This window comes from Salmo salar, chromosome ssa05 (genome assembly GCF_905237065.1).
Source record: "Salmo salar chromosome ssa05, Ssal_v3.1, whole genome shotgun sequence".
In the NCBI taxonomy this organism is placed as follows: Eukaryota; Metazoa; Chordata; class Actinopteri; order Salmoniformes; family Salmonidae; genus Salmo; species Salmo salar.
The window spans coordinates 56,734,503-56,759,490 of NC_059446.1; the positions used below are offsets into that span (position 1 = coordinate 56,734,503).

General features: G+C 41.1%; 3 protein-coding genes across 7 annotated transcripts; 1 reads left to right on the forward strand and 2 right to left on the reverse strand.

The window, feature by feature from the left end:
• Nucleotides 1-1,523: 1,523 nt before the first annotated feature.
• Nucleotides 1,524-3,229, reverse strand: LOC106605228 (apoptosis-associated speck-like protein containing a CARD). Its single transcript, XM_014200643.2, has 3 exons — nt 2,831-3,229; nt 2,355-2,423; nt 1,524-1,928 (listed from the first exon to the last, which is right to left on the reverse strand). Exons 2-3 carry the CDS (start codon nt 2,389-2,391, stop codon nt 1,666-1,668), a joined length of 300 nt encoding a protein of 99 aa, XP_014056118.1. The 5' UTR covers nt 2,392-2,423; nt 2,831-3,229; the 3' UTR covers nt 1,524-1,665.
• Nucleotides 3,230-3,417: 188 nt separating this feature from the next.
• On the reverse strand, nt 3,418-7,566 carry LOC106605227 (protein C-ets-2). 2 transcript variants are annotated; one of them, XM_014200642.2, is made up of 8 exons: nt 7,351-7,566; nt 7,067-7,148; nt 6,052-6,135; nt 5,808-5,882; nt 5,459-5,659; nt 4,921-5,187; nt 4,547-4,665; nt 3,418-4,406 (listed from the first exon to the last, which is right to left on the reverse strand). In XM_014200642.2, the coding sequence occupies exons 1-8, from the start codon at nt 7,414-7,416 to the stop codon at nt 4,125-4,127; spliced, it is 1,176 nt and encodes a 391-aa protein (XP_014056117.1). In that variant the 5' UTR covers nt 7,417-7,566; the 3' UTR covers nt 3,418-4,124. The 2 variants fall into 2 exon arrangements, with proteins under 2 accessions (XP_014056117.1, XP_014056116.1); XM_014200641.2 differs by having other exon boundaries at nt 6,052-6,168.
• Nucleotides 7,567-10,026: 2,460 nt separating this feature from the next.
• LOC106605226 (retroviral integration site protein Fli-1 homolog) lies at nt 10,027-24,887 on the forward strand. 4 transcript variants are annotated; one of them, XM_014200639.2, is made up of 10 exons: nt 10,027-10,147; nt 16,878-17,083; nt 18,158-18,327; nt 19,733-19,936; nt 20,052-20,126; nt 22,329-22,400; nt 22,665-22,727; nt 22,861-22,908; nt 23,244-23,327; nt 23,942-24,887. In XM_014200639.2, exons 2-10 carry the CDS (start codon nt 16,944-16,946, stop codon nt 24,463-24,465), a joined length of 1,380 nt encoding a protein of 459 aa, XP_014056114.1. In that variant the 5' UTR covers nt 10,027-10,147; nt 16,878-16,943; the 3' UTR covers nt 24,466-24,887. The 4 variants fall into 4 exon arrangements, with proteins under 4 accessions (XP_014056114.1, XP_014056111.1, XP_014056112.1 ...); XM_014200636.2 differs by having other exon boundaries at nt 10,032-10,271; XM_014200638.2 differs by lacking the exon at nt 10,027-10,147 and adding an exon at nt 10,413-10,830.
• The last annotated feature ends 101 nt before the right edge of the window (nt 24,888-24,988 follow it).

Below are 24,988 nucleotides of genomic sequence, written 5' to 3' on the forward strand. Positions count from 1 at the left end.
CACCTTCTCACCAAGCTGCTTGGCGATGGTCTTGTAGCCCATTCCAGCCTTGTGTAGGTCTACAATCTTGTCCCTGACATCCTTGGAGAGCTCTTTGGTTGTGGCCATGGTGGAGAGTTTGTAATCTGATTGATTGATTGCTTCTGTGGACAGGTGTCTTTTTTACAGGTAGCAAGCTGCGGTTAGGAGCACTCCCTTTAAGAGTGTGCTCCTAATCTCAGCTCGTTACCTGTATAAAAGACACCTGGCTGCCAGAAATCTTTCTGATTGAGAGGGGGTCAAATACTTATTTCCCTCATTAAAATTGATATTTTTGTTGTTATTCTTCTCTAAATACCGATCTTTGTGTGGGCATATCAAATACTTTTTTCCCCCACTGTATGTGAGAATGCTATTCATTGACTACAGATCAGCGTTTGAAACCATAGTGTCCTTTAAGTTCATCACTAAGCTAAGGACTCTGGGACTAAACACCTCCCTCTGCATCTGGATCCTGGACTTCCTTATGGGCCGCCCCCCCCCAGGTGGTAAGGGTAGGTAACAACACATCCGCCACGCTGATCCTCAACACAGGGGCCCCTCAGGGGTGCGTGCTCAGCCCCCTCCTGTACTCCCTGTTCACCCACGACTCCAACACCATCATTAAGTTTGCCAATGACACAACAGTGGTAGGCCTGATCACCGACAACGACGACACAGCCTATAGGGAGGAGGTCAGAGACCTGGCCGAGTGGTGCCAGGACAAAAACCTCTCCCTCAACATGATCAAGACAAAGGAGATGATTGTGGACTACAGGAAAAAGAGGACCGAGCACTCCCCCATTCTCATCGGCGGGGCTGCAGTGGAGCAGGTTGAGAGCTTCAAGTTCCTTGGTGTCCACATCACCAACAAACTAACATGGTCCAAGCACACCAAGACAGTCGTGAAGAGGGCACGACAAAGCCTATTCCCCCTCAGGACACGGAAAAGTTTCAACATTGGTCCCTAGATCCTCAAAAGGTTCTACAGCTGCACCATCAGAGCATCCTGACTGGTTGCATCACTGCCTGGTATGGCAACTGCTTGGCCTCCGACCGCAAGGCACTACAGAGGGTAGTGCGAACGGCACAGTACATCACTGGGGCTAAGCTTCCTGCCATCCAGGACCTCTATACCAGGCGGTGTCAGAGGAAGGCCCTAAAAATTGTCAGACTCCAGCCACCCTAGTCATAGATTGTTCTCTCTGCTACCGCAGGACAAGCGGTACCGGAGCACCAAGTCTAGGTCCAAGAGGCTTCTAAACAGCTTCTACCCCCAAGAAGACTCCTGAACATCTAATAAAGACTCCTGAACATCTAATAAAATGGCTACCCAGACTATTTGCATTGCTTCCCTCTCCCCCTCTTTTACACCGTGTGACTAATAACATTTGATCATTTGTTTTGATTTGATTAGTTCGTCTGTTTTCTGTTGTTGAGTTTAAAAAAAAGCTAGATGAGAATTCACCACACAGTATTTGCTAATGAAAAGAAAAAAACAGCGGTCAATATAAAATGTTTCATTTATTGCAAACTTTGGAGACAATTCATTTTTCCAATTTAAGAATATACTGTCAAACAGAGTGCATTATTATCATCATATTGTTGTTGCTTGCCTTAAAAAAATAAAAATCGCCCCTATCCTCATTATTCCCCCTTCAGGTCAATGATCAGGAATGGCTCCAAATCCATCAGGATATCTAAGAATATATCTTTGCCTTTGGGCCCACATGCTTTCAGAGGGCCATCGAAAAGCTCCCTCATTTTTTTCTGGTTGGTTCTGTTAGCCCTCACTTCACTGTAGGCGTTTTGGGTGATGATTCCCCTGTCCAGGAGTCTATCCAATAGGGGTTCCACCTGGCTCACTCTGTCGATCAGGGCCGTCCGGTGATGGTCCACAAAGTGTTTGTCTGAGGTAGATAGAGAAAGGACATGATTTGGGACTTTTGGCAGTGATGGAATGCAAAGCATACATAATATATTTGATAGGGGCCTATATCTCTACATGCCTCCTTTAATGTTGCGTGTGTGTGTGTGTGCGTGTGTAGGGTGTGCAAATTGGAGGATAGGCGTGATGCACTTTTTCTAATTCAGACAGGATTAAATAGGCTATGGGGAGTGAAACATTCTGTTGATTCTAGAGGAGGGCAGCAGTTGCAACTACAGTATGTTGAAGAAGAAATTAAAAGGAAGGACTTTTGTGATTGTTCATCGAGGTAGAACACTTTAGGTATTGCATGTTTCCCCATTAACCATCACTAATTACAGTAAAACATACATTTTAATAATGTCGGCATATTTGAGACAGGCTATATAACACCTGGTTTAGTGTTTACCTTTCATCATGTTCTTTGGTCCAGGTGTACCGGACATTGCAGCACCCGATGATACGCAAGATCTGTGAGCTGTAAAATAGGCTTCATGAGACAGAAATATCGAATAGAAATATGAATAGTAGGCCTAAAGATAAATCAAAATCAGCAAGCAATCGAAATGTGTGTTTATGGTATAATGTATTAGGCCTATTTTGAGTTGCAAATGGAATATATGCTACTGTATGATGTCATTCTGCCCAGAAGAGCAAAATTGAATGCTCGCATAAGTGAAAGTAAAAATGTCAACTTCCTTATAGTTTTCCTTCAATACGTTATGGACATTTCAATGCAATTTATTTAGGGCCTAGGTCTAATAAAGGTTTGTTCTAGCCGACTTTTGTATTAACTGAAGTGGTTTCTAAACATTTCAAAGATATTAAATTAAATATATTTTTTTAAATGTCCGATGGACGTGCCTCCTACTTTATTCGACTTACATTTCTTGAATTCCGTCAGTTCCCTGCTGCACACTGGCAGTTAATTGCACCCAAGAACTCTATAGCCACATTCACAGCCCCGTCTTCAGTGAAAGTACGGGTCCGAGGCTCTACCAAGTCCACTGGGTCCGCTTTCTCGACAATGCTCTTGTGAACTTTTGGCTCCTGCTTGCGGTCACAGAGTTCACGTCTGAACTTCTTCAATTCAGCCTCTCCCAAGTCTTCAAGGACACCGATTAATATATCGCCAACGGTTTTTGGCCTATTTTATGCCAACCTGTAATTTAAACCAGGTTTTGTGAGATTAGGCTACGTGTCTTCTATTCTATGTTGTCTAATAGTCTACTGACTGTCTTCTCTTCAAGATACTGTACATCTTCGCACCGTCTGACGTCATAGGAAAAAGGGGAGGTCCATCAACACACTCCAGAAGAAAAAAAATAGCCTAATCCATTATTATTAATTTAGCAATTATCTAACGAATGTATTATTTATTAAATTATTTGTATATATTTTTGCCTGCTCATTTTATTTTTTTAAATATAGGCCGTTTTACCTTTCGAAATAATACAGAAAATTTAAGATAGTATTTTCAAGTTATGTACAGTTTATTTACAATCATTTTACAAACAACATTGTTCCCTAAATCATGTAAATCACACACATTATATTCAACAGAACAAGCATTGTCCCTCTTAGCTCTATTTTGTCAGCAATAAAAGAGGTAGATATGTTAGGGTATAAAAATAGACAGATCCTCACAGTCAAAGTTAATGTCGAAATATTGTTCAACAGCATGGGTGGTAAGCAGTGGTGTCATGCACCCATTATTTTAGAGGGGGCAAGAAGTACTTGAGGATGGAGGGGGGTTGTTAATCACTAACCATGTAATTAACATAAAGAGCATCAGTATTGGAGACAACTAGGCTTACAGTTTCATTGAGCTCTTATTCTACTGATGTTAATAGGAGGTAAGTCATACACTAAAATGAAATCAAATTGAAGGCTACTACAGATTTTTTTAATTCTGATTTTCAGGGGGTGCTGCACCCCTACTTTAGCACCCCTACTTCCCACAGCTATGGCTACTACTGTATCACTTGGTAATAAAAGTGTTACACCAAACATTGTCTAATGTAGCAGATAGAAATGCCATAAATAGAGCCAATGTGATTCCTTTTCTACATGTCTAAGAGGCATGTTTGTTCTACATAGCATATTTCTAGTGATGTAGCCATAATAATGTCAAGAGCCAATAGCACCAATGAGAACCAGTGCTGCTGGTACACTCCCCCTACTGCGATGCCCATGCTTCGCTGGACTCTGGCGATAATACTGGTTCCCCCTGGCCTTGCCAGGATGATTCTGTACCCGTGGGTAAAATGTTCAGGCTGGCCAGGACCTCCTGTGCCGTCTTTCCCAGCATCCCCTGCACGTCGCAGACGAAGCGGTAGACGTAACGCTTGCCCGTCGTTTTGTGGATGATGTTCTTGTGATAGTAGTAGCGCAGGCCACGGCTCAGCTTCTCATAGTTCATCTTGGGCTTGTTCTTACACTGGCCCCAGCGCTTGGCCACCTGGATGAAACACAAAAGGGGTGGTTGTTAAAAAATAACCACAAACGCCTGATAGCATATTCCCACTGCTCAATCCTGTGCTGGTTTCCAACTCCTACTACGAGTGGTTAAAATCTCTCACAATCAGTAGAGAAACTCACCTCTGCTGGGTCAGACATCTTGAACTCCCAACCGTCTCCTGTCCAGCAGATGAAGGTACAGCAGGCCGAGTCTAGAAGCAGCTCCAGTAAGAACTGCCACAATTGGATGGGCCCCGATCCTGAATAGAGAGAAAATACACATTAACAAATTCTGAATTGTATTATCTTTAGCCCTAGACTGGATACAAAAGTTGTTTATTTGCCTGCTACTCTTAAGATATACTATGATTTTTTTCTATTTAAAAGAAGACAGTAATGACAAAAGCACATTCTAGAGCAAACACACAATCAGGCTCCAATATACACATACTACCCATGCTCACACACGTGTATAACAGCAATAATGAGAAGTCATGATAAGAGACTAGTCTTACCTGGATAAACTGACATTCCCATCACTTGTCCTCCTTCCCTCTCGGGTCTTTGGGAGTGTGCACTTTTGCGTTTGGCCACACGGGAGCAGTACTGCTCTGAGGGCTGCTGTGGTCCAGGGATTGAGGAACAAGATGGAGGGTGGCGAGGGGGCGGCAGGGATGAGCCATAGCTGGGAGAGGGGTAGTCCGGCCAGAAGGAGGTCGTCTGTGCTTCTGAGTCATACAGTTTTTCACCAGAGTGAAGGGTGTAGCTTTGCTCAGATTCATCTATGAAAGAGGAGGAGAAGGAGTTAGACATTGCATATATTATCCAAGTAATCATAGCCTATGGATTTCTCTGTGGGGTTATTTTTATAATTTAAATAAACAAAGAAGAGCTGGTTATAACAAACAGCTTAAAAAATGATATGAATTAGATATTACACAGCTTACAAACAAAAACAGGCAATATATTTTTAAACACAAATAGGCCTAATGGTCATGCATTGGTTAATTCAATTTTTGTTGCGTTATGTCTCAAAATGTGTGGTCTTCTCACTGAGGTGGTCCAGGCTGACAGTGCTGGGGGTCCCTCTGTGACTCGTTCCTTTTCCAGGGAGGAAAGAGTTGCTGGTGCTGGCATCCTCCATGCTCGGGCTGAACTGTCCACTCTGGGCTGGGGAACACAGGGGCACAAGGCTGTGGTACGTCTGGGTGGAATCCTGGAACCCCGCTTGAGACTGTCCCAAAGTCAGCCCATCTAATAATGAATAGAGAGAAAAAAGGAAGGAACAATCATGATCAATAATCATTCATTTCTAATACTACAACAGGTGTTGATAATAGAATCATTCTCAAAATGATAGAAACATATGGATTGGATTGGAGAATAGGGGACTGACACTCACCACTTGGGTATGACGCCCAACAGTTAAACTCTGGGTATGAATCCAGGTTGAACAGGACAGAGTCACTTGAGGTTACTGAAAAAAAGAATGAAAGATGTCAAAAATAAAAACACGTGAGCAACACTGGAAGTTAGTCAATGGTCATTGACAGACCTATCTAGTGATTTTTTTCACAGAATGCTTATCAGAGTGGTCTAATAAAGGGGTTGTTAAAGAGTCTCTGTAAGAGTCTTTATAGGTGTACCTTTGTTATCGTACGGACGTGGATTCTTCTGCGGCTCTCCATAACTCTCTGGATACTGTTGCTGCTGCCCTGGTCCTTTACTGTCTAATAGAAAAGACAGGTCTTCATCACTGTAGTCTGGAGGTCACGGAGATAGAAGAGAAGGATGGGGATGAGTCAAAGGGCATGAAGATCTGAACAGAACTCAAAATGGAATAGAAATAGAATTGGTTTAGAATGTAATAGGTTATAATGCTATGAAGGGGTTACAAGCGTATCTCTAAAGACTGTCCAACTGCTATTCTACAAGCAATAATATGTTATGGTCTACTACTATTACTCATCATTCTTATTTACGTTTAATTATAGTAATAATAATACTTTAATATATCTATTCAACAACTATTCTGCAGCACCCAGAACAAAATCTCAACCATATCCATTTGAGTTGAATGGCAGGAGAAGGGGAAACAGAGGGAAAGAGGAGGAAGCGCCAGCGGAGGGAGTGTGACAGAGTAGTGATGAAGGGGGAGGAGAGGGGCTCTAAATCTGTTGGAGAAGGAAGTCTGGAGGAAAGGATTAGGGAAAGAGAGAGGGAGGGTCTTTAACCCGACCACCCGGCCTCGCTCTACCTCCCTCAGTCAGACTGACATTCCTACAAACAGTGCATGGACAAACACCCCAGCAACCCTTTTCCTGACGCAGCCCTCAGTTGGGTAGAAGAAGCAGATGTCAAGGTCTCATTTTGAGTTTCTGACAGGGCTGATGAGATACCAACTCTGCAAAAAAAAACATTTCCTTTGTCCTTCAACTACTACACAGAGCTACAGGAAACATAGCTCAAAATCTTATCATAGAAAAATGTGGATCCTCCGAAAGCTAGTTTCAGAGTGTAAAATGATAACTATTAAAGTTGATGATTAATCATAATTCTAGTGGCGTTGGTGGCAGTTATTTGGTTTGGGGTGTAGTTCAATCTGAACTGATACATTGATCAGTGTTTATCAATAAGTTATCCAATGAGAACATGACTTACCATATGATGCAAAGTCCAAACCAGCAGGGACTTCCTGTGTTCGGAAGTCTTCCATATAATATCCAGCTTGGTACATCTCCATCTGTGTGGAAAAAAGTGGAATACATATGCCATGCCCATTTTATTGTGGAACATCTTTTTCATACAATTTTACAGCTTTGGTTGATATGTATAATCGAATGGTCTCTGAAAATGTAAATATATATTGCATTCTTAAGCATTTTAAGTGTTCGTACAGGCTGCATACATGAACAAACTTAAAATCGCAGGAGGCAAAATCCTACCTTTATTTTAGAGTCTCTGGTGTCTATGTTTCTCTCGTTGGATTTCAGGATGGTATCCCAGTACATCTTTGACGGGAACAGTTGCTTCCACTTGGAGTTCAGAGTTACAATTGTGTTATCTCCCTCTGCCCGGCCCAGTCCCGTTATAAAGCAGCGGAGCTTGGAGGGGCGTGCCTGCTCCCCGGCGCAAAGGAATGTGTCATCTTGCTTCGTGACTCCCCGTTCTCCCTGTCCCAAAAAACTGCGGTTTAACTGGCCGTGACGTCAGCCACGACTCACGAACACAGATTTGGCAGCCACACACACACACACACCCATTCACAAAAATGTATCATAAAATGGTCAATTGAGCGCCCAAAATTGAATTAACATTGCATGCCCTTTTGGCTATCTTACTCCCATGATATATTCACAACCCATTCATGATCAGATAATGAATGGAGAGTTTATTAGTGTAATCCTAGATATATTATTTTAAAGGAATACAACTTGATCTACAAATTATTTTATTTAAATTAGGCCAATTTAAAAAATAGCCTATGTATTTAGAAAATGTTTTCCCCAATTAGGTCAATAGCGAACACCCAATAGGCTACACCAAAACGCCTGTATGCCTATCAATCTAATTAACATTGCATGCCCATTTGGCTATCTTACTCCCATGATAAATTGGCAACCCATTCATGATCAGATAATGAATGGAGAGTTTATTAGTGTAATCCTAGATATATTCTTTTAAAGGAATACAACTTGATCTACAAATGATTTTATTTAAATTAGGCCAATTTAAAAATAGCCTATGTATTTAGGAAATGTTTTCCCCAATTAGGTCAATAGCGAACACCCAATAGGCTACACCAAAACGCCTGTATGCCTATCAATAGGCTATTGACTTAGTCATTAAAAAATCTATGGAAATCATGACCTTTTTCTATGCTTGGCAACGTCGACTAAGCACAAACCCATGCGAGACAGGGCGGGGGACAGATAGGGTGTTTTACAAAATCAGAACTTTCAAGTTGGTTATAATGAGGTGGGAGGCCATGAGCATATCTTTAGAAGCCATTCGACAGAACAATAGCCCGTAAACTACGTGCTGAAGCTCTGAAATCAAGTTGTGAGTGGCCTGAGCAGATAAGGCCGGCACAAGCGCCTTGTATAAACAAACACCGCAATTTTCCCCAGCAGAGAAAAAAATACATCTGGAAAAGTGAGCTGCCAGGTCGTGTACGGTGTGGGAGACACGAGTCGTGATTGGGACCCCCCCCCTCTGTCTCCAGACAAGGACACATGGGGGTTCGAGTTACACAACCTCCTGGCCGGCCTAATGATGACGAGTCCATCATCAACTCAACTGATTTACCAACTGAATGACACAATGAAAAACTCCAGAATATTACAAAGCTGAACAACGCCAGAACCTCAATCAAAATATCTCATAGACGATCTTAATAAAAATAGGCCTAAACATTGTTCAGTGGACTGAAGGAACAGTTCTACTATTTTTCGTTATTTTCTTTCACAAATGAGGAAACTTTTAAATGTATATGACAGAAAATGCATAATAAATCTAAGTACATTAGTAGGCTATTAATGCTGTGCCTTGTTATCGGGCTTGGGTTAATCTCAGCTAGGCTATTTATTTATTTTGATTTATTTTTACCTAAAAGGCCAAAGAAAGTTTCGATTTTCTGAACAAATTATGGTGATAGACAAACTGAAGTAGGTTTGGGCTACTCCATGCATGCGTTAAAGTCAGATTGGGGCATAAGCAATGTGTGATAGCTTTCATGATAAACCCATGGAAATTTAGAATTAAAGGCAAATATTTTCTCTGAAAATACAGAAACTCACATTTTCTATTGTCTAACTTTGCACGCTATTAAATCATAAAACAATGTATTGTGAATTTGTTTAAAGTCATCTTTTACATTCAACCTCAAGGAAGTGCATTGGGCCTATCATATTATAGCCATATCTATAGTCTCCATTTATAGACCGACTTGCAGACTAAAAAAGTAAAGGCCTTAAAATATGCACTTTCCTACATCGACGATAGATGGTTATTTGTCAGAGAACATTTAATGATCCGTTTGCTAAGGGGAACATGGTCTTACTTTGTAACCTACTTTGGAAGGAGGTTATGTTTTATCACAGTGTGCACGTTTGCGGTCAGAGATTTTTTGACATCAGTTGCAATTTCCGGAGTCATATTTAGAAAAACTACAGGAAGGCTCTACAATGTTCATTACCACTATGGTTATTAGGATGTGGAAATTCAAGTTTAGAATGTTGCAAGCAACAGGCTTTTGAATGACAAACGAATGTATTTATCTCGACAATGTCCAAGAACAAATTAGAAATGGGCCTACATTCATTTGGAAATGACATGTTGCTTGAATCACACATGATGCAATGTGTTTGTGCACCTCAAAAATGCATGATGGCAATAAATACTTCTCAAAACATTGCTGGACGATAACAACACTCGGAGCAAAGCCTACAGAAGCCCAACAGTTCTGCACCTTAATTGCTCTATGTCCAATCATCAAGCCTGATCAACTTTTTCGCAGTCAGATTAGGAAGATTGTCATCGTTGGTTTGTAGGCTAATCAGCAGTTTTCCGTGTGCAATGTTGTAAGAAATGAAAAAGGACTTCGTTTCACCAGTAGGGACCCAACCCTAATGCGTTGTTAGAGTGACTTCACTTCCCAATTTAGAGTGAGAGAGAGAAAAAAAACTGCCATCCGGTTATGGACTAAGCAAGAATTGTTGCTGCAATGGTTTGCGCCAAAGGGTAAATGCGCTTGTGTATGGGTTGATGCGATTCAGTCAGGCTATCCAGACTAGTTATAACGTGTTTAAATGACTAGATGAGAATCAACGACTGAGTGACTGCTACAATGGACTGTACGATAAAGGTAGGCGATTGAACTGGTTTTAATGTCGCTTGTGAAAACGATACGCAGCCACCCACTGAGTCGGTTAGCACGTCTCTGTTTGCTGAGTGAGAGAGGCAAAGCGGTGATGCGAGGTCCCCACTCTTTCCTTCTTGTACAAAATTTCCTCTTCCTTCCCGTTCGTGGTTGTATGTCGGCTCTTTAATAACACAAGTAACCACTACATCTTTACACACCGATAAAAACGAAATGGTGTCCAGCACTGCACGCGTAAACAGGGGAGCGCATAACTCGCGATTTGAATTGTTTCATTTAATGAAGTTTTATGCAGACGTTCCTGGCTTAAAAGCACATATGCTAGTCTAAAGAAAGTTAAAGGTGATTTAAAGAAGTGATGCACCTGTCCGAATTGATGATAACGACGACACCTTTGAGGCACATTACACAGCATATAAGCAATCTTGATCAGTACAAGTTTATTGGAGCGCGGTCGTGGCAGGTGTCTTGGCGCCATGGAACGTATTTGGAGTATAAGGCCACTTTCCATAGAGTTGGAGGATCGAAATCCATGACATGACTGGTATTTCATATTTTACATTTCTTTCCACATTCATCATCATTTCCACAACATATGAATAACTGTTAGGATTATTTTATCCAATTAACAAAAGGACTTCAGTAAATTCCTTCTTCTTTAATCGAATTATTAAAATGGGGTAATGTAAAGACAATCTTAAGCTTACCGAAATTGATGAGAATAACTAGGCGACTAGATTTAGCCTAACTGTTATTGGAATAGATCAAATATTGACTTATCGAATTGTTCTGAAACGCATTTTTCTCATGAATGTGGGGCACAAACGCTGACCGAGACAACAGAACAGCATCAATTACAAATATAACGTATTGAGGTATTCCTTGTTATAGCAATACTGATTATTATTTTCACGAAATAGGGTGAATTTAACCAAACAGTTAACGAATAGTTCGACAAAAATATGTAGAACCGGATTAAATCGTTTGTCCTATAAAACGACAAGGACCTTACATTTTGAGAGAAAAAAAATGCACTAAAACAACGAATGGATTTTCTGCCAAGGTTATACATCTCACGATCAATTCAGTCTATTTGCAGAACGAAACATATCCATTTAGAGGCTAATAACGAAACGAAATAAACGATTTAACAGGTTTTGAAATTGGTTGAGGAACCATGTTGATTATATTTTGAAGTAGCTAAGGCATTGGAATAAACCACTTACATTAAAATGTTATTAAACTTGATTAAATTGATTAAAATGTATATGTTTTGGACCAACAACTTTAGCCTATGTTCACGCATTGCAGGTGTCCATCCTGTTTCTCGTCCACTGAAGTCAAATCACTTCCAGAAACGTATGACGAAATTATCATTAATTTTCTTCATACCCTACAGCTATTACAACATATAGGCCTAACGTACTTAGGCTATTATTTCGATAACCTGAGTGGGGGAAAAAATAGGCTACTTCTGGTTACTGAAAATGTATGTTATTACAGTGACACAGAGAGCGCAATTTAGGAGCGGGCGCGCGCACACTTTTAAAACTTAAATTTGAAGGCTCATCTACTGAAACATGGATATTTACTAAAACATCCAGATAAAGTCAGTTGTTTTTGTCAAAGTTATTTAAAGAATATAGTGGCCTAAACTGCAAACAGGAGCGCTTGTCAGGTGTCGTTATCTGAACTCTGCAGGCTTCCTGTCTCAAACCTCAGACTTTCCGCACACATTTCCGCTCCCTCCACACGAAAAAAGGCAACAGAGCCTTTGCAAAACATAATCAAGTCCCTGGATGTTTCGAGGTACTGCATTGTTTTAGATGTGAATAAATGAACTCTGAATATAGCCAAGACGACCGTGCTCATACTCCATGTATTTATTACTGGCAGCTACAGTACATGCGTTATGTTTCTCCTGTCTAAAAGCCATGTAAAAAAAAAAAGCCATGATGTCGCCATATCAAAAGTTGTGAAAACCACGTTTTTTGCATGTTGAATGAGCAGCTGCTGCAGGCCTTTGCAAAATCAGCTCGACACAACCTCTACTTCTGCTTTCTTGGCCTCTACACCATATTGACGACAGAGTTGGTCACATGTTACATGGATCACCGTAGTGAATTAGTGATCAACTGCATGCAATAAGCAAAACAAACAGTTTCTTGATATATGGCTCTGGTTTCAATAGGCAGATATGTATTCATTTTAATTGTGATAAACAATAGCATAATTAACTTTTTTTTTAGATGTACACTTTTTATCCATTGACTTTTTAAATAATAGACGATTGAATATTTAGCGGAGCCAATCTTCTTGTTTGGCAATGAACATTCCCTTTCGTAGACAAACTGCAATTTGAGGCCTCTGTGGAAAGGCACCATCAGCACAGATCAAAGCTAAAATAAATTCACAACATACAGTTGAAGTCGGAAGTTTACATACATACACCTTAGCCAAATACATTTAAACTCAGTTTTTCACAATTCCTGACATTTAATCCTAGTAAAATTTCCTTGTTTTAGGTCAGTTAGGATCACCACTTTATTTTAAGAAAGTGAAATGTTAGAATAATAGTAGAGAGAATGCTTTATTTCAGCTTTTATTTCTTTCCTCACATTCCCAGTGGGTCAGAAGTTTACATGCTACCAAATACTAATTGAGTGTATTGCCTTTAAATTGTTTAACTTGGGTCAAACGTTTCGGGTAGCCTTCCACAAGCTTCCCACAATAAGTTGGGTGAATTTTGGCCCATTCCTCCTGACAGAGCTGGTGTAACTGAGTCAGGTTTGTAGGCCTCCTTGCTCACACACGCTTTTTAAGTTCTGCCCACAAATGTTCTATAGGATTGAGGTCAGGGCTTTGTGATGGCCACTCCAATACCTTGACTTTGTTGTCCTTAAGCCATTTTGCCACAACTTTGGAAGTATGCTTGGGGTCATTGTCCATTTGGAAGACCCATTTGCGACCAAGCTTTAACTTCCTGACTGATGTCTTGAGATGTTGCTTCAATATATCCACATAATTTTCTTTCCTCATGATGCCATCTATTTTGTGAAGTGCACCAGTCCCTCATGCACAAAGCACCCCCACAACATGATGCTGCCACCCCCGTGCTTCACAGTTGGGATGGTGTTCTTCGGCTTGCAAGCCTCCCTCTTTTTCCTCCAAACATAACGATGATCATTATGGCCGAACAGTTCTATTTTTGTTTCATCAGAACAGAGGACATTCCTCCAAAAAGTACGATCTTTGTCCCCATGTGCAGTTGCAAACCGTAGTCTGGCTTTTTTTATGGCGGTTTTGGAGCAGTGGCTTCTTCCTTGCTGAGCGGCCTTTCAGGTTATGTCGATATAGGACCTGTTTTACTGTGGATATAGATACCTTTGTACCCGTTTCCTCCAGCATCTTCACAAGGTCCTTTGCTGTTGTCCTGGGATCGATTTGCACTTTTCGCACCAAAGTGCGTTCATCTCTAGGAGACAGAATGCATCTCCTTCCTGAGCGGTATGACGGCTGCGTGGTCCCATGGTGTTTATACTTGTGTACTATTGTTTGTACAGATGAATGTGGTACCTTCAGGCATTTGTAAATTGCACCCAAGGATGAACCAGACTTGTGGAGGTCTACAATTTCTTTTCTGAGGTCTTGGCTGATTTCTTTTGATTTTCCCATGATATCAAGCAAAGAGGCAGAGTTTGAAGGTAGGCCTTGAAAGACATCCACAGGAACACCTTCAATTGACTCAAATTTTGTCAGTTAGCCTATCAGAAGCTTCTAAAGCCATGACATAATTTTCTAGAATTTTCCAAGCTGTTTAAAGGCACAGTCAACTTCGCATATGTAAACTTCTGACCCACTGGAATTGTGATTCAGTGAATTATACGTGAAATAATCTGTCGGTAAACAATTGTTGGAAAAATTACTTGTGTCATGCCCTAACCGACTTGCCAAAATAATAGTTTGTTAAACAAGAAATTTGTTGAGTGGTTGAAAAACGAGTTTTAATGACTCCAACCTAAGTGTATGCAAACTTCCGACTTCAACTGTAAATCAACTTCAGCAACGATATGGAACAAAAGTTAATCTAACCATGTTAGTTAGGCACGTAGACTGCAATGCATTTGGTTTAGACTAGTAATCAGTCTCCCTTGTGAATCAAGGGTATATCTAGGAACTGTAAGAGAGAGCAGGTGGGAAGCAGGTGTTGGACAAGTAAATGTTTGTTTGCTTTTGCACTGTGTTTGAGTTCCAGTAGAGGTTATTAAGCTAGACCTCTGTTGTGAATGCGAGGATGTTTCACAACAGTTGGTAGTACATAGTTGTGGTACAAGGATGTGTCACTATTGGTGAATTGTGTGAGCACCAACCTTTGCGGCTGATTCATAAGATGATTATCTGATGCGCTGCTAACCATCAACCATTAAGCAGCTGAACCTGAGACAACAGACTTCTAACTGACAGTCCTATATGTTCTTCCTGTGTATGGTTTAGTTGGTTTTTGTATTTTGTTGGACCTTTTTATGGCAGCATCTAGTATTAGCCTTAGGTGGGCCTAGTACATTCAGTACAAACCTTTCAATAGATAAAAATGGCCTAAGTGTGATAATGCACAAATATGCCGAAAATAAAGATTTGAATTTTGTTAGCGGAACTGACAGGATATTGATAATGTGCGTTTGTACTGTGTATGCTTGAACTTTGACAGCAGAACTGACAGGACTTTAAAACGCGTGTTTGTAGTGTGTATGCTATGTGTGTGTGCAGACAAAATTGTTTTCAAAACTATTTTGTGTTCCTCAGCAACAGGGCCTAGCTTCTATGAAACTCATTGAACAGGAAGTCAGTTGTGGCATTGGCGGTCAGGCCACATTCGGTATATTTGTGTCAGTTTGCAAGCTACAGAGGGAGAGGGGGGGGGGGGGCGAGAGAGAAAGAGCAGGTGTATGAGCTTGTGGCTGTGAATGCACAAACACGCCATTGAAACAATGACTGAACCTAATGAAAGATAAGAAGTTCAACAATTGATCAAATCACTCCAATGCATAACGTTACAATATGAGAATGGCGCTCATGACCCTTTCCATGAATCGCTGCTGCTCAGCCTCAACCTCTTCTCAGCTCAGCCCTTAGTTTCACTTCTGCTGCCAGGGCCTCTGCACAACATGAGAGGAGGAGGGAGACAGACAGGGAGAAGAAGGAGAGTCGAAGAGAGAGTGAGAGGAAAGAGACAGAAAGAGAGGAGAGAGAGGGTAACGGTCAGGGAGGAAAGTGTGGTGGACCTGTGATGTGTTGTTCCTCTACCACTGAAAACAAACGTATCACGTGTGCTAACATTTCAGTATCAGCACTGAAGTAATATTAAGTCTGTTTGATATATTTCATGTCATTTATTTAAGCTACAATGTTGCTATAGCTAACAGTCCTGTCACTGTTAGCCTGAAGAAGGAAATGCCACTAAATGTGTACCATGCATAAAACACTTTACAATGCTCAGGTAACACAATGGAAGAGCGGGACTTTGAACTTCAATCAAGGCTGTGTATTCTTGCAGTCCGACGTACCCAATCCTCCCCTACCTTCATCAACCCTAGGTTGTTTTCCAGCTTTAAATGAGCCACATCTTTACACTGTGGCCCCCCTCTGTTTCCTTTCCCTTGGCCTGTGCCAAAAGGTTTCTCTGCACATGGGGGCCAGATTTCCTGTGGGCCACCGAAAAAGCCCGGCACTGACGTACGAGCCGCAAAGACAATAGTGAAGTCCTCTAAACACACACGCACTTACTCCCACTTAGACCTACACATATATACTTACCCACACAAAGACTCAAAAACAAGGCCTATCCTTACCCACTGTATAGACACAACATGCCCTCGCAGACACACACACACACACACACACACACACACACACACACACACACACACACACACACACACACACACACACACACACACACACACACACACACACACACACACACACACACACACACAGAGACACACACAGAGACACACACACACACACACACACTCACACAGAAGAGTGCCATCTTGAAGAATGGTTTGGAGTGTTGGGGCCTTTGTCAGCATTAAACACAGGAAGCAGCACAAAGAAAGCGTCTCAAATCTTGATCTGACTCCACCAAGCTCCCTCCCATCACCCCAATCCCAACGAATTAAAACTGTGACAAGGTTCACAGAAGCTCTCATTTCTCCAAACGTCGATGCCAGTGTACAGCACGTAACTGCAATCAAACATTATGGTACAGCTAAATTTAACAAATAAAGACAGTGATTTATAAGCTTCATGCCACAATCTCCTATTTTCCATGTAATGTTCCTCAAGTCACCAATCACAAATTCTAAAGACATCTGGACTATGACAAAGTTAGAAACAGGAATTAATAAATCCTTCATCAATAGAACAAGACTCATTAGGGTGTGGAATCTCATCATGCATGTTCCATTCAACGTAGTGTGGAAAAACCTCACAGAGGTGTGGGCAGTTTCCTGGCTACCATCATTACATGACTAGTTGTGGCCCATACTTATCGTAACCGCTGACTCCACTGTTTGTCCGTGCCGGCAGGAAGCACTGTCCGTGGTGAGCGAGGACCAGTCCATTTTCGAGTCGCCCTTCCCTGCCGCCACGACCATGCACATGAAGGGCGAGATGACGTCACCGGGAAGCTTCAGCCAGGCCTCCGAAGAGAGCCAAGAACCCACCGAGCCGGAGTGGGCCGGGCCGAGAGCACAGAACCCTGGGAAGAGAGGAGAGCACATCAACGGAACCAGGTGAAGGAGAGCGCATCAGTATTAGCAGTCTTTGAGAGAAGTTATACCACTTATTTAGTGTTATATTTACCACATTCCCACTCATTTAGTGTTATATTTACCACATTCCCACTCATTTAGTGTTATATTTACCACATTCCCACTTATTTAGTGTTATATTTACCACATTCCCACTCATTTAGTGTCATATTTACCACATTCCCACTTATTTAGTGTTATATTTACAACATTCCCACTTATTTAGTGTTGTATTTACCACATTCCCACTTATTTAGTGTCATATTTACCACATTCCCACTTATTTAGTGTTGTATTTACCACATTCCCACTTATTTAGTGTCATATTTACCACATTCCCACTTATTTAGTGTTGTATTTACCACATTCCCACTCATTTAGTGTTATATTTACCACATTCCCACTTATTTAGTGTCATATTTACCACATTCCCACTTATTTAGTGCTGTATTTACCACATTCCCACTCATTTAGTGTTATATTTACCACATTCCCACTTATTTAGTGTTATATTTACCACATTCCCACTTATTTAGTGTTATATTTACCACATTCCCACTTATTTAGTGCTATATTTATCACATTCCCACTTATTTAGTGTTATATTTACCACATTCCCACTTATTTAGTGTTATATTTACCACATTCCCACTTATTTAGTGCTATATTTACCACATTCCCACTTATTTAGTGTTATATTTACCACATTCCCACTTATTTAGTGTTGTATTTACCACATTCTCACTCATTTAGTGTTATATTTACCACATTTCCACTTATTTAGTGTTATATTTACCACATTCCCACTTATTTAGTGTTGTATTTACCACATTCTCACTCATTTAGTGTTATATTTACCACATTCCCACTTATTTAGTGTTATATTTACCACATTCCCACTTATTTAGTGTTGTATTTACCACATTCTCACTTATTTAGTGTTATATTTTTTACATTCAAGAGAGTTGACCATCACCATAATAAATACTGCAACAGGATCACACAGAATCATACCAGAATATTACTCATCTCCCTACTCTCTCCCTCTCTCGACAGTCGTGAGTCCCCTGTGGACTGCAGTGTGACCAAACGCTCCCGACACATGAGCAGCAACGATGGGGGTCAGCTGGCCTACCAGGCCTCGTACCCCGAGCCCCGCGCCAGCCCCCAGACCGCCACCCCGCCCCACAGCGCCACAGAGGAGAAGAGAGTCATAGTGCCCGCAGGTGAGGTGCCAACACACTCAGCGGAGGGGTGACCAGATCCTATGGCACACAAGGATCTGTGAAGAGAATAGGCTGGGATGGTGTTCCCATCATATTGCCTTCACCTGTTAAATGATCTTCCATCATTTGTGAGTCAGCCATTAAGAGCAGATTTTAGGAACCGGGAAGGGAGCACATTTTTGGAATGGAATCCAGCCAATGAGTCATTGTTGGGAGATTCCACCTAAGACGACATTCCAAACATTAGACATCATTAGGTGTGTTAAATTTATACAATTAATAGACAAGACTACAAGGTTTGATTCTTAGCCTGAGTCACACAGGCAAAGTTATTCTAGTGGCCATGATAATACACGGATATTACATCACAGCTATGTTAAACAAGGACAATGAAGACCCTAGGGCTGGGCCCCATCCCCCCAATTTCTGAGCACAAAAACATTTAAAACAGTATTTTTATTTTTGGACATAAAAAATTGTAAAACACCAGCAAATCAGCTACAAGTTATTTACATTTTGGAAATCTGTTAAAAAGTATTCCCACACATAATAGAAAGATAAGTGATCATATAAAAATGTAAGCAAGGTTTTTTAATCAAATATATCTGTTTGGGCTTCTTGCGGTCAATTTGCAGTCTACAAATGATTTGTAATTATGTTCCAGCCCCCTGACCATCCGCTCAAGAAAAACAAAGTTGATGATCTAGTTGATGATCCCTGCCCTAGGGCAGTGGTTCACATACTCTGGGTCAGGACCAACTTCCGGGACACTGGATAAAAACGCTTTCAGTGTGAACTTAAACGACTAAAACCAAATAGAAAATATGTCGAAAATATAAAGGACCTATTTATTTTTCAATAGCAGCCTATAATCTTTGAAAATTAACAATCAACTGAATAAAATCTTGACAATCAGCCCCCATTGATTTTGTAATGTTTGAGCATAAGAACACAGCATCAGCCATGTAAAAATGCATAGAATTGTAGGAAATGTAGGAGATTAGCTTTGAAACTGCAACATTTTCTTTCCGCTGTTAAGATAATGTTTTACTTATTATTTGGTTTGTGTCTGGGTTTTTTTCACTGCTCACCCCTTTTGGTGGGTCGCGACTCAAAAGACACCTCAATTGGTGGGTCACAAAGCAAAACAGTTTGGGAACCCCTGCCCTAGGGTACAGACCGTGGCTAGGCGTCTCCAAACTACTGTCTGATATTTTGGGGTATTCATGAGGTCCATACGTAATCTTTGGGTTCTTACTGTACATTTAAAAATACCTTTGAGGAGAAGAAAACAAAAGAGTAACTTCTCAACTTTATGAGATGCTGGGTCTGTGTGAGTTACAACAACCTCCTGTTACCCCGACTTACCAATCTCTCTTCCTTCTCCTCTTCCTCCTGGTCCCAGACCCTGAGGTATGGACCCAGGACCATGTGCGCCAGTGGCTGGACTGGGCCATCAAGGAGTACAGCCTGGAGGAGGTGGACATCATGCAATTCCACACACTGGAGGGCAAGGCCCTCTGCAAGATGACCAAGGAGGATATGATGCGCCTCACATCCGCCTACAACACAGACATCCTGCTCGGCCACCTCAATTACCTCCGGCAGAGTAAGGGTTACGGCCTGGGACTCGTAGAAAGTTTTCATATGACTATTTTCATACTACACGAGGACATAACTGATCTATGTATCCATTTTGTAACCTTCTTTGAATCTCTTTTTAGGCAGCCCTACTTTCTCCTACCCCACAACTCCAACCAACAACACACAGCAACAACCCAGACTACAGGTTAAATCAGGTAAGACAATTAACTTCACAACTCATTACCAAGAACATAGCGACTTAGTGCAAAATCCTGGAGCTAGCAAGCATTGAGATAAACAGCCTTAAAATGAGAAGGGGATTAAAATGGAGGGGTTTTGTGGCAGGAATCATCTATTCAAAACTCTTTCAGAGGCAGATCAAATACTTCACTCATTTAATGGATTCAAAATGAAGTGTTGAGTTGCCATTTCAGATTACATCGTTTAGAGTGCTTTAAAGTTTCTTGGCGGAGCGTTTCCCTGAGTTGATGACTCTATTACAAGTCCACGACTCAACAGTCAGTTTCAGACAGGAAACAGCTGCACCGGCAGAGGAAAATGGGGGAGTATGGGTCCCACTTTGGGACACAATTGACAATCTAGTGGCAACAGAGGTGGCCCGGACAAAAGGACACTCACCCCAAGGAATACTGGATCATCTTCAGCTCTCCTTTGTCTGTTTTCTTCTGGCTGCTTGTTTCCTATGGGAATGCTCAGTGGCGCATTTGATGATCAGGAAGTATCATTTCAGCGTCACCATCTTGCTACATGAAGGAGTTTATGGAAAAATTGCATGCGTAGTTTGAGCTACTCTGGGAAGTGACCATGCATCCCACTGCTGGCTTGCTTCTGAAGCTAAGCAGGGTTGGTCCTGGTCAGTCCCTGGATGGGAGACCAGATGCTGCTGGAAGTGGTGTTGGAGGCACTCTTTCCTCTGGTCTAAAAAAATATCCCAATTCTCCAGGGCAGTGATTGGGGACATTTCCAGGTGTAGGGTGCTGTCTTTTGGATGAGACATTAAAATGGGTGTCCTGACTCTCTGTGGTCACTAAAGATTCCATGGCAATTATTGTAAGAGTAGGGGTGTTAACCCTGGCGTCATGGCTAAATTCCCAATCTGGCTCTCATACCATCATGGCCACCTAATCATCCCCAGTTTACAATTGGCTCATTCATCCCCCCTCCTCTGCACTGTAACTATTCCCCAGGTCATTGCTGTAAATGAGAATGTGTTCTCAGTCAACTTACCTGGTAAAATAAAAACTAAATGTTGTAGGCTAGCTCAGTGCTCTCATGTAGTATGTCAAGTTGAAGGTCCTCTAGGTTACCGCAGGCTAACATTAGCAACTAAATGATCCTTATAACTTTGTCTGTCAAAGTAATCCGACATGCATCTGGTGAAATAGAAGCAATTATTGATACCATGATTGTGTTTGGGAAAAAATGCTTCCTTCCTTCTATGGCTGCAGGGTAAATCCATTTGAATTCAAACACTTTTTGACACTTTTTGACACTTTTGATTTGAATGAAACATTCCATACACATTTTACCATTGTATAAGTGCTCAGAAAGTTACTTTTTGGACCCAAATGCAAAAACATTCAAGAGATAAAGGTGCTCGAAGTTGATCTATTTTGCATACCCCACCATACCACAAGACAGCCATGTCTTAATCAATGGAACAGATAAACGGTTGAGATTGCTCTAATTTAAAAGCTTACAAATAGTGTTGTCAAACTATTTTATACTTTCTTGAAAATAAAAATGTAATTTAACCTTAAACATAAATTATCAATAAATACTGAAACTCTGATTTGTTTCATGTTGAAATATAGTTCCATTCTATTTCTACGATTGAAATGACACCCACCCTGTATTAAAGAGCATGTTATGTCTCAACCAATGGCAGGCACAACACAAAAAACCGCAGATGATGTAAAGTAGGGTCTAAGCTACAACATATGCATATATTAAGAAAATAAGAGTTTGCACGTTTGTAGATAATTAACGTTAAAGGTAAAAAAAAAAAGTCCATTATTATTTTAAAAACATTTTCATAATTTATTTGAAAACAGTTAGAAAAACCTTTTTATAAGCTTTTAACTGATATCATACTCAACTGTTTATCCTTTCCAGTGCTGAAGACATGAATGTCTTATGGTGGAGTATGCAAATGAGTCAACTTTGAGCACCTTTATCTCCTAAATGTTTTGGCATTCAGGTCCAAAAAGTAACTTTCTGACTCCTTCTTCCATGTACAAAAATGAAAAGTTTGAAAGTTTTGTTTAAATCAAAAGGGAAGCTGTCAAAAAGTGATGGATTTACCCTGCTACCCTGTCTGTCCTCTATGCTTAAAAGCCCTCTCTGAACTTTCTTCCTGTGGATGCCTCGTCTCACCCTCCGTTCTTTTTGAGCAGAGAACAGTTATGAGGAGATAGGCAGAAGGAACAGCTGGCCATCGAACCCCATGCCACCTCCAGTAACCAAAGGTACAATAACCGACATCACATCTCATTCTCAGTGCTTTACATTTATTGTGAGCACTAAGGCAGATTCATACTAATAGTTGTAGCAAGATATTAGTTCTAGAAATTATTACTAGTGTTTCACAGCAGAGAGAATACATTCATTAAGTCAAGCATTTTGTAGTTCAAGATGGAATAGTACTGATAGAGCAAACTAAGAGTAAATAGAGAGCTTTGTCGACATGTTTGCATTATGCTGATAAATACATCATGTTGTTTATGATTTAGGTTCTCCCATGGAGCACCAACACAGCACCAGAGTCACAGAGCCTCCGCCGAGAAGTGTGCAAGGTGTGCATCTGTACTGCTTTCTCGTTTCCTGATCCTAGTTTGTTGTAACACTGGTATAACCTTTGTATCATAGTCAAGCCAACAATGTCTTAATAGAACAATCTAACATTTCAAACCCTTCATTTCCTTGCAGACCCATACCAAGCATTAGGTCCCATCAGCAGTCGTCTAGCCAACCCAGGTGAGAGCATATCCCATAATGCACCATGTTAAACTGGTGAACCAAAAAGGTGGTGACAAATGTGGCCTTTACACTGTCTGCTTTGGTGTCATGAACTGTAACACTCCAAAAGAGATTGAATAGGAGAAAAGAGGAGGGCCGAGGTATTCCTTAAAAAGAGAACAATTCATGGTCATACATTCCCCGTCTGGGATGACACATTGACAAACACCTCCACCTAGATGAAAGCATTATACATTCGCCCTCAGCAAAACTAGGCTGAAACATTTGAATTATTGTCTCCCGTTGACCAGAATGACCCTGTTTGACAGAATGAATTCTGTATCTCCTCACAGAAGGGCAGGCCCTCCACTCCAAGAACCGAACAAGCAAACACAGTTCATACAGGCTGCCTGACCCCAGCGCTCACAGGCCTGTGGGTAGGTTTCTGCCTGGTCCACCCACGTTCTGTCTCTCTCCATGACACACAGTGAAAAAGGTCACATTTGCAGGAGTAGTTCAAACTTCAAAGTGTATTTAGAATCCTGGTGGTATCTCTTTTACAAGTTATATTCTCAGACACAAAGACACCCATGGCACATTGATATAATATGACAGATATTTTAATAGCAAAATAGTCCACGAGAAGGAGATATCAATGGTGCATGAATGAAACTGTATGTGAATGAATTCAATTGTATTTTCGTGTCAAATTGACAGTTGCAACCCATCCCTTACAGGATTAATTGACACAAACAAAATAGACAATGATTCACAGTGATAATTCTTCCAGTGTTCTGTAAAGTGCAAATTGCATAAAGAATGAAATGGAAATCCATACATAATAGTAGATAAGTATATTCAAGCTAAAAACATCTTACAAATCTATACAAATACAGAAAATTAAAGTGGGTGTATGGATAAAACTACACTAATCTACAAACAATCCTACTCTTAAGAGAAGCATTTCAGAAACGGATCTTGCTCGCTTTAACAGAACCCAGCCCTTTGATGCATCCATTCCCCTCACCCCCTGTCCCATTTCTCTTCCAAGGCTCTGGACAGATCCAGCTGTGGCAGTTCCTGCTGGAGCTGCTGTCGGACAGCAACAACTCCAGCATTATCACCTGGGAGGGAACAAACGGCGAGTTCAAGATGACCGACCCGGACGAGGTGGCCAAGCGTTGGGGCGAGCGCAAGAGCAAGCCCAACATGAACTACGACAAGCTGAGCCGCGCCCTGCGCTACTATTACGACAAGAACATCATGACCAAGGTGCACGGCAAGCGCTACGCCTACAAGTTTGACTTCCAGGGCATCTCACAGGCCCACCAGAGCCACGGCGGAGAGGGGGGCATTATTAAGTATCAGACTGAGGTATCTTATGCCCAGCCCTACCACAGCCACCAGCCAAAAATGAACTTCATGAACACACATGCCGCCCCTATGCCCGTGTCCCCTGGGAACTTTTTCGGGCCGCCTACAACTTACTGGAACTCAACAACCAGCCCCATGTATCCGGGGTCTCCCATGCCAAGGCACCCGGGGACTCACTCCCACCTGAGCTCATACTATTGAGGCCTGGGTGTCTTGCACTAGACTGGATGGCCTGGCAGAGCTTTCTGAAACAGACTGATATCCAAGATACCATCCACAATGTATCTGGTCTTTAATGTCTAAATTACATTGTAACGCTATGCAAGTTTTGGAATTTCTCAGTTATGGAGGTTGAGAATGTTTATTTCCTGTGATTGTTATTTGAAAACCAAGTTTTTCAATTATGTAAGTATTTTGTTTAATATGTAATTGACGTCATTGGAGGATTCAAGGGGAAAGTCACTGAGCGTGGGAAGTGGTAAAACTGTTGTCTTTATCTCAATTACTATATTCATTAAACCAAACATTTGTAAAAGTATAATTGTACAGAATGTTTCATACAATTGTAGCAATAAAACATTTACCCCTGTAGTAATGCTAATAAAAGGAACTTGTATATTTGAGTTGGTCTCCTCTCTTTTCTTCAAACCATTGATAATTTTAACCGACAAAAATATTAACAAGATGGTGTATCAGAATTTTTTTTATTTCCAAGATGAATTAT

Bases quoted from the DNA above. Each gene is read 5' to 3' on its own strand.
- LOC106605226 (XM_014200636.2), top strand. The intron at 19,937-20,051 runs GTAAGGGTTACG...ATCTCTTTTTAG, and splicing joins CCTCAATTACCTCCGGCAGA to GCAGCCCTACTTTCTCCTAC. The intron at 22,909-23,243 runs GTGAGAGCATAT...ATCTCCTCACAG, and splicing joins CAGTCGTCTAGCCAACCCAG to AAGGGCAGGCCCTCCACTCC.
- LOC106605228 (XM_014200643.2), bottom strand. From the start codon at position 2,391: ATGTCCGGTACACCTGGACCAAAGAACATGATGAAAG. The intron at 1,929-2,354 runs GTAAACACTAAA...TATCTACCTCAG, and splicing joins ACCAAAGAACATGATGAAAG to ACAAACACTTTGTGGACCAT.
- LOC106605227 (XM_014200641.2), bottom strand. From the start codon at position 7,416: ATGTACTGGGATACCATCCTGAAATCCAACGAGAGAAACATAGACACC. The intron at 4,666-4,920 runs GTAAGACTAGTC...CTCTCTATTCAG, and splicing joins GGGAATGTCAGTTTATCCAG to GATCGGGGCCCATCCAATTG. The intron at 4,407-4,546 runs GTGAGTTTCTCT...TGTTTCATCCAG, and splicing joins AGATGTCTGACCCAGCAGAG to GTGGCCAAGCGCTGGGGCCA.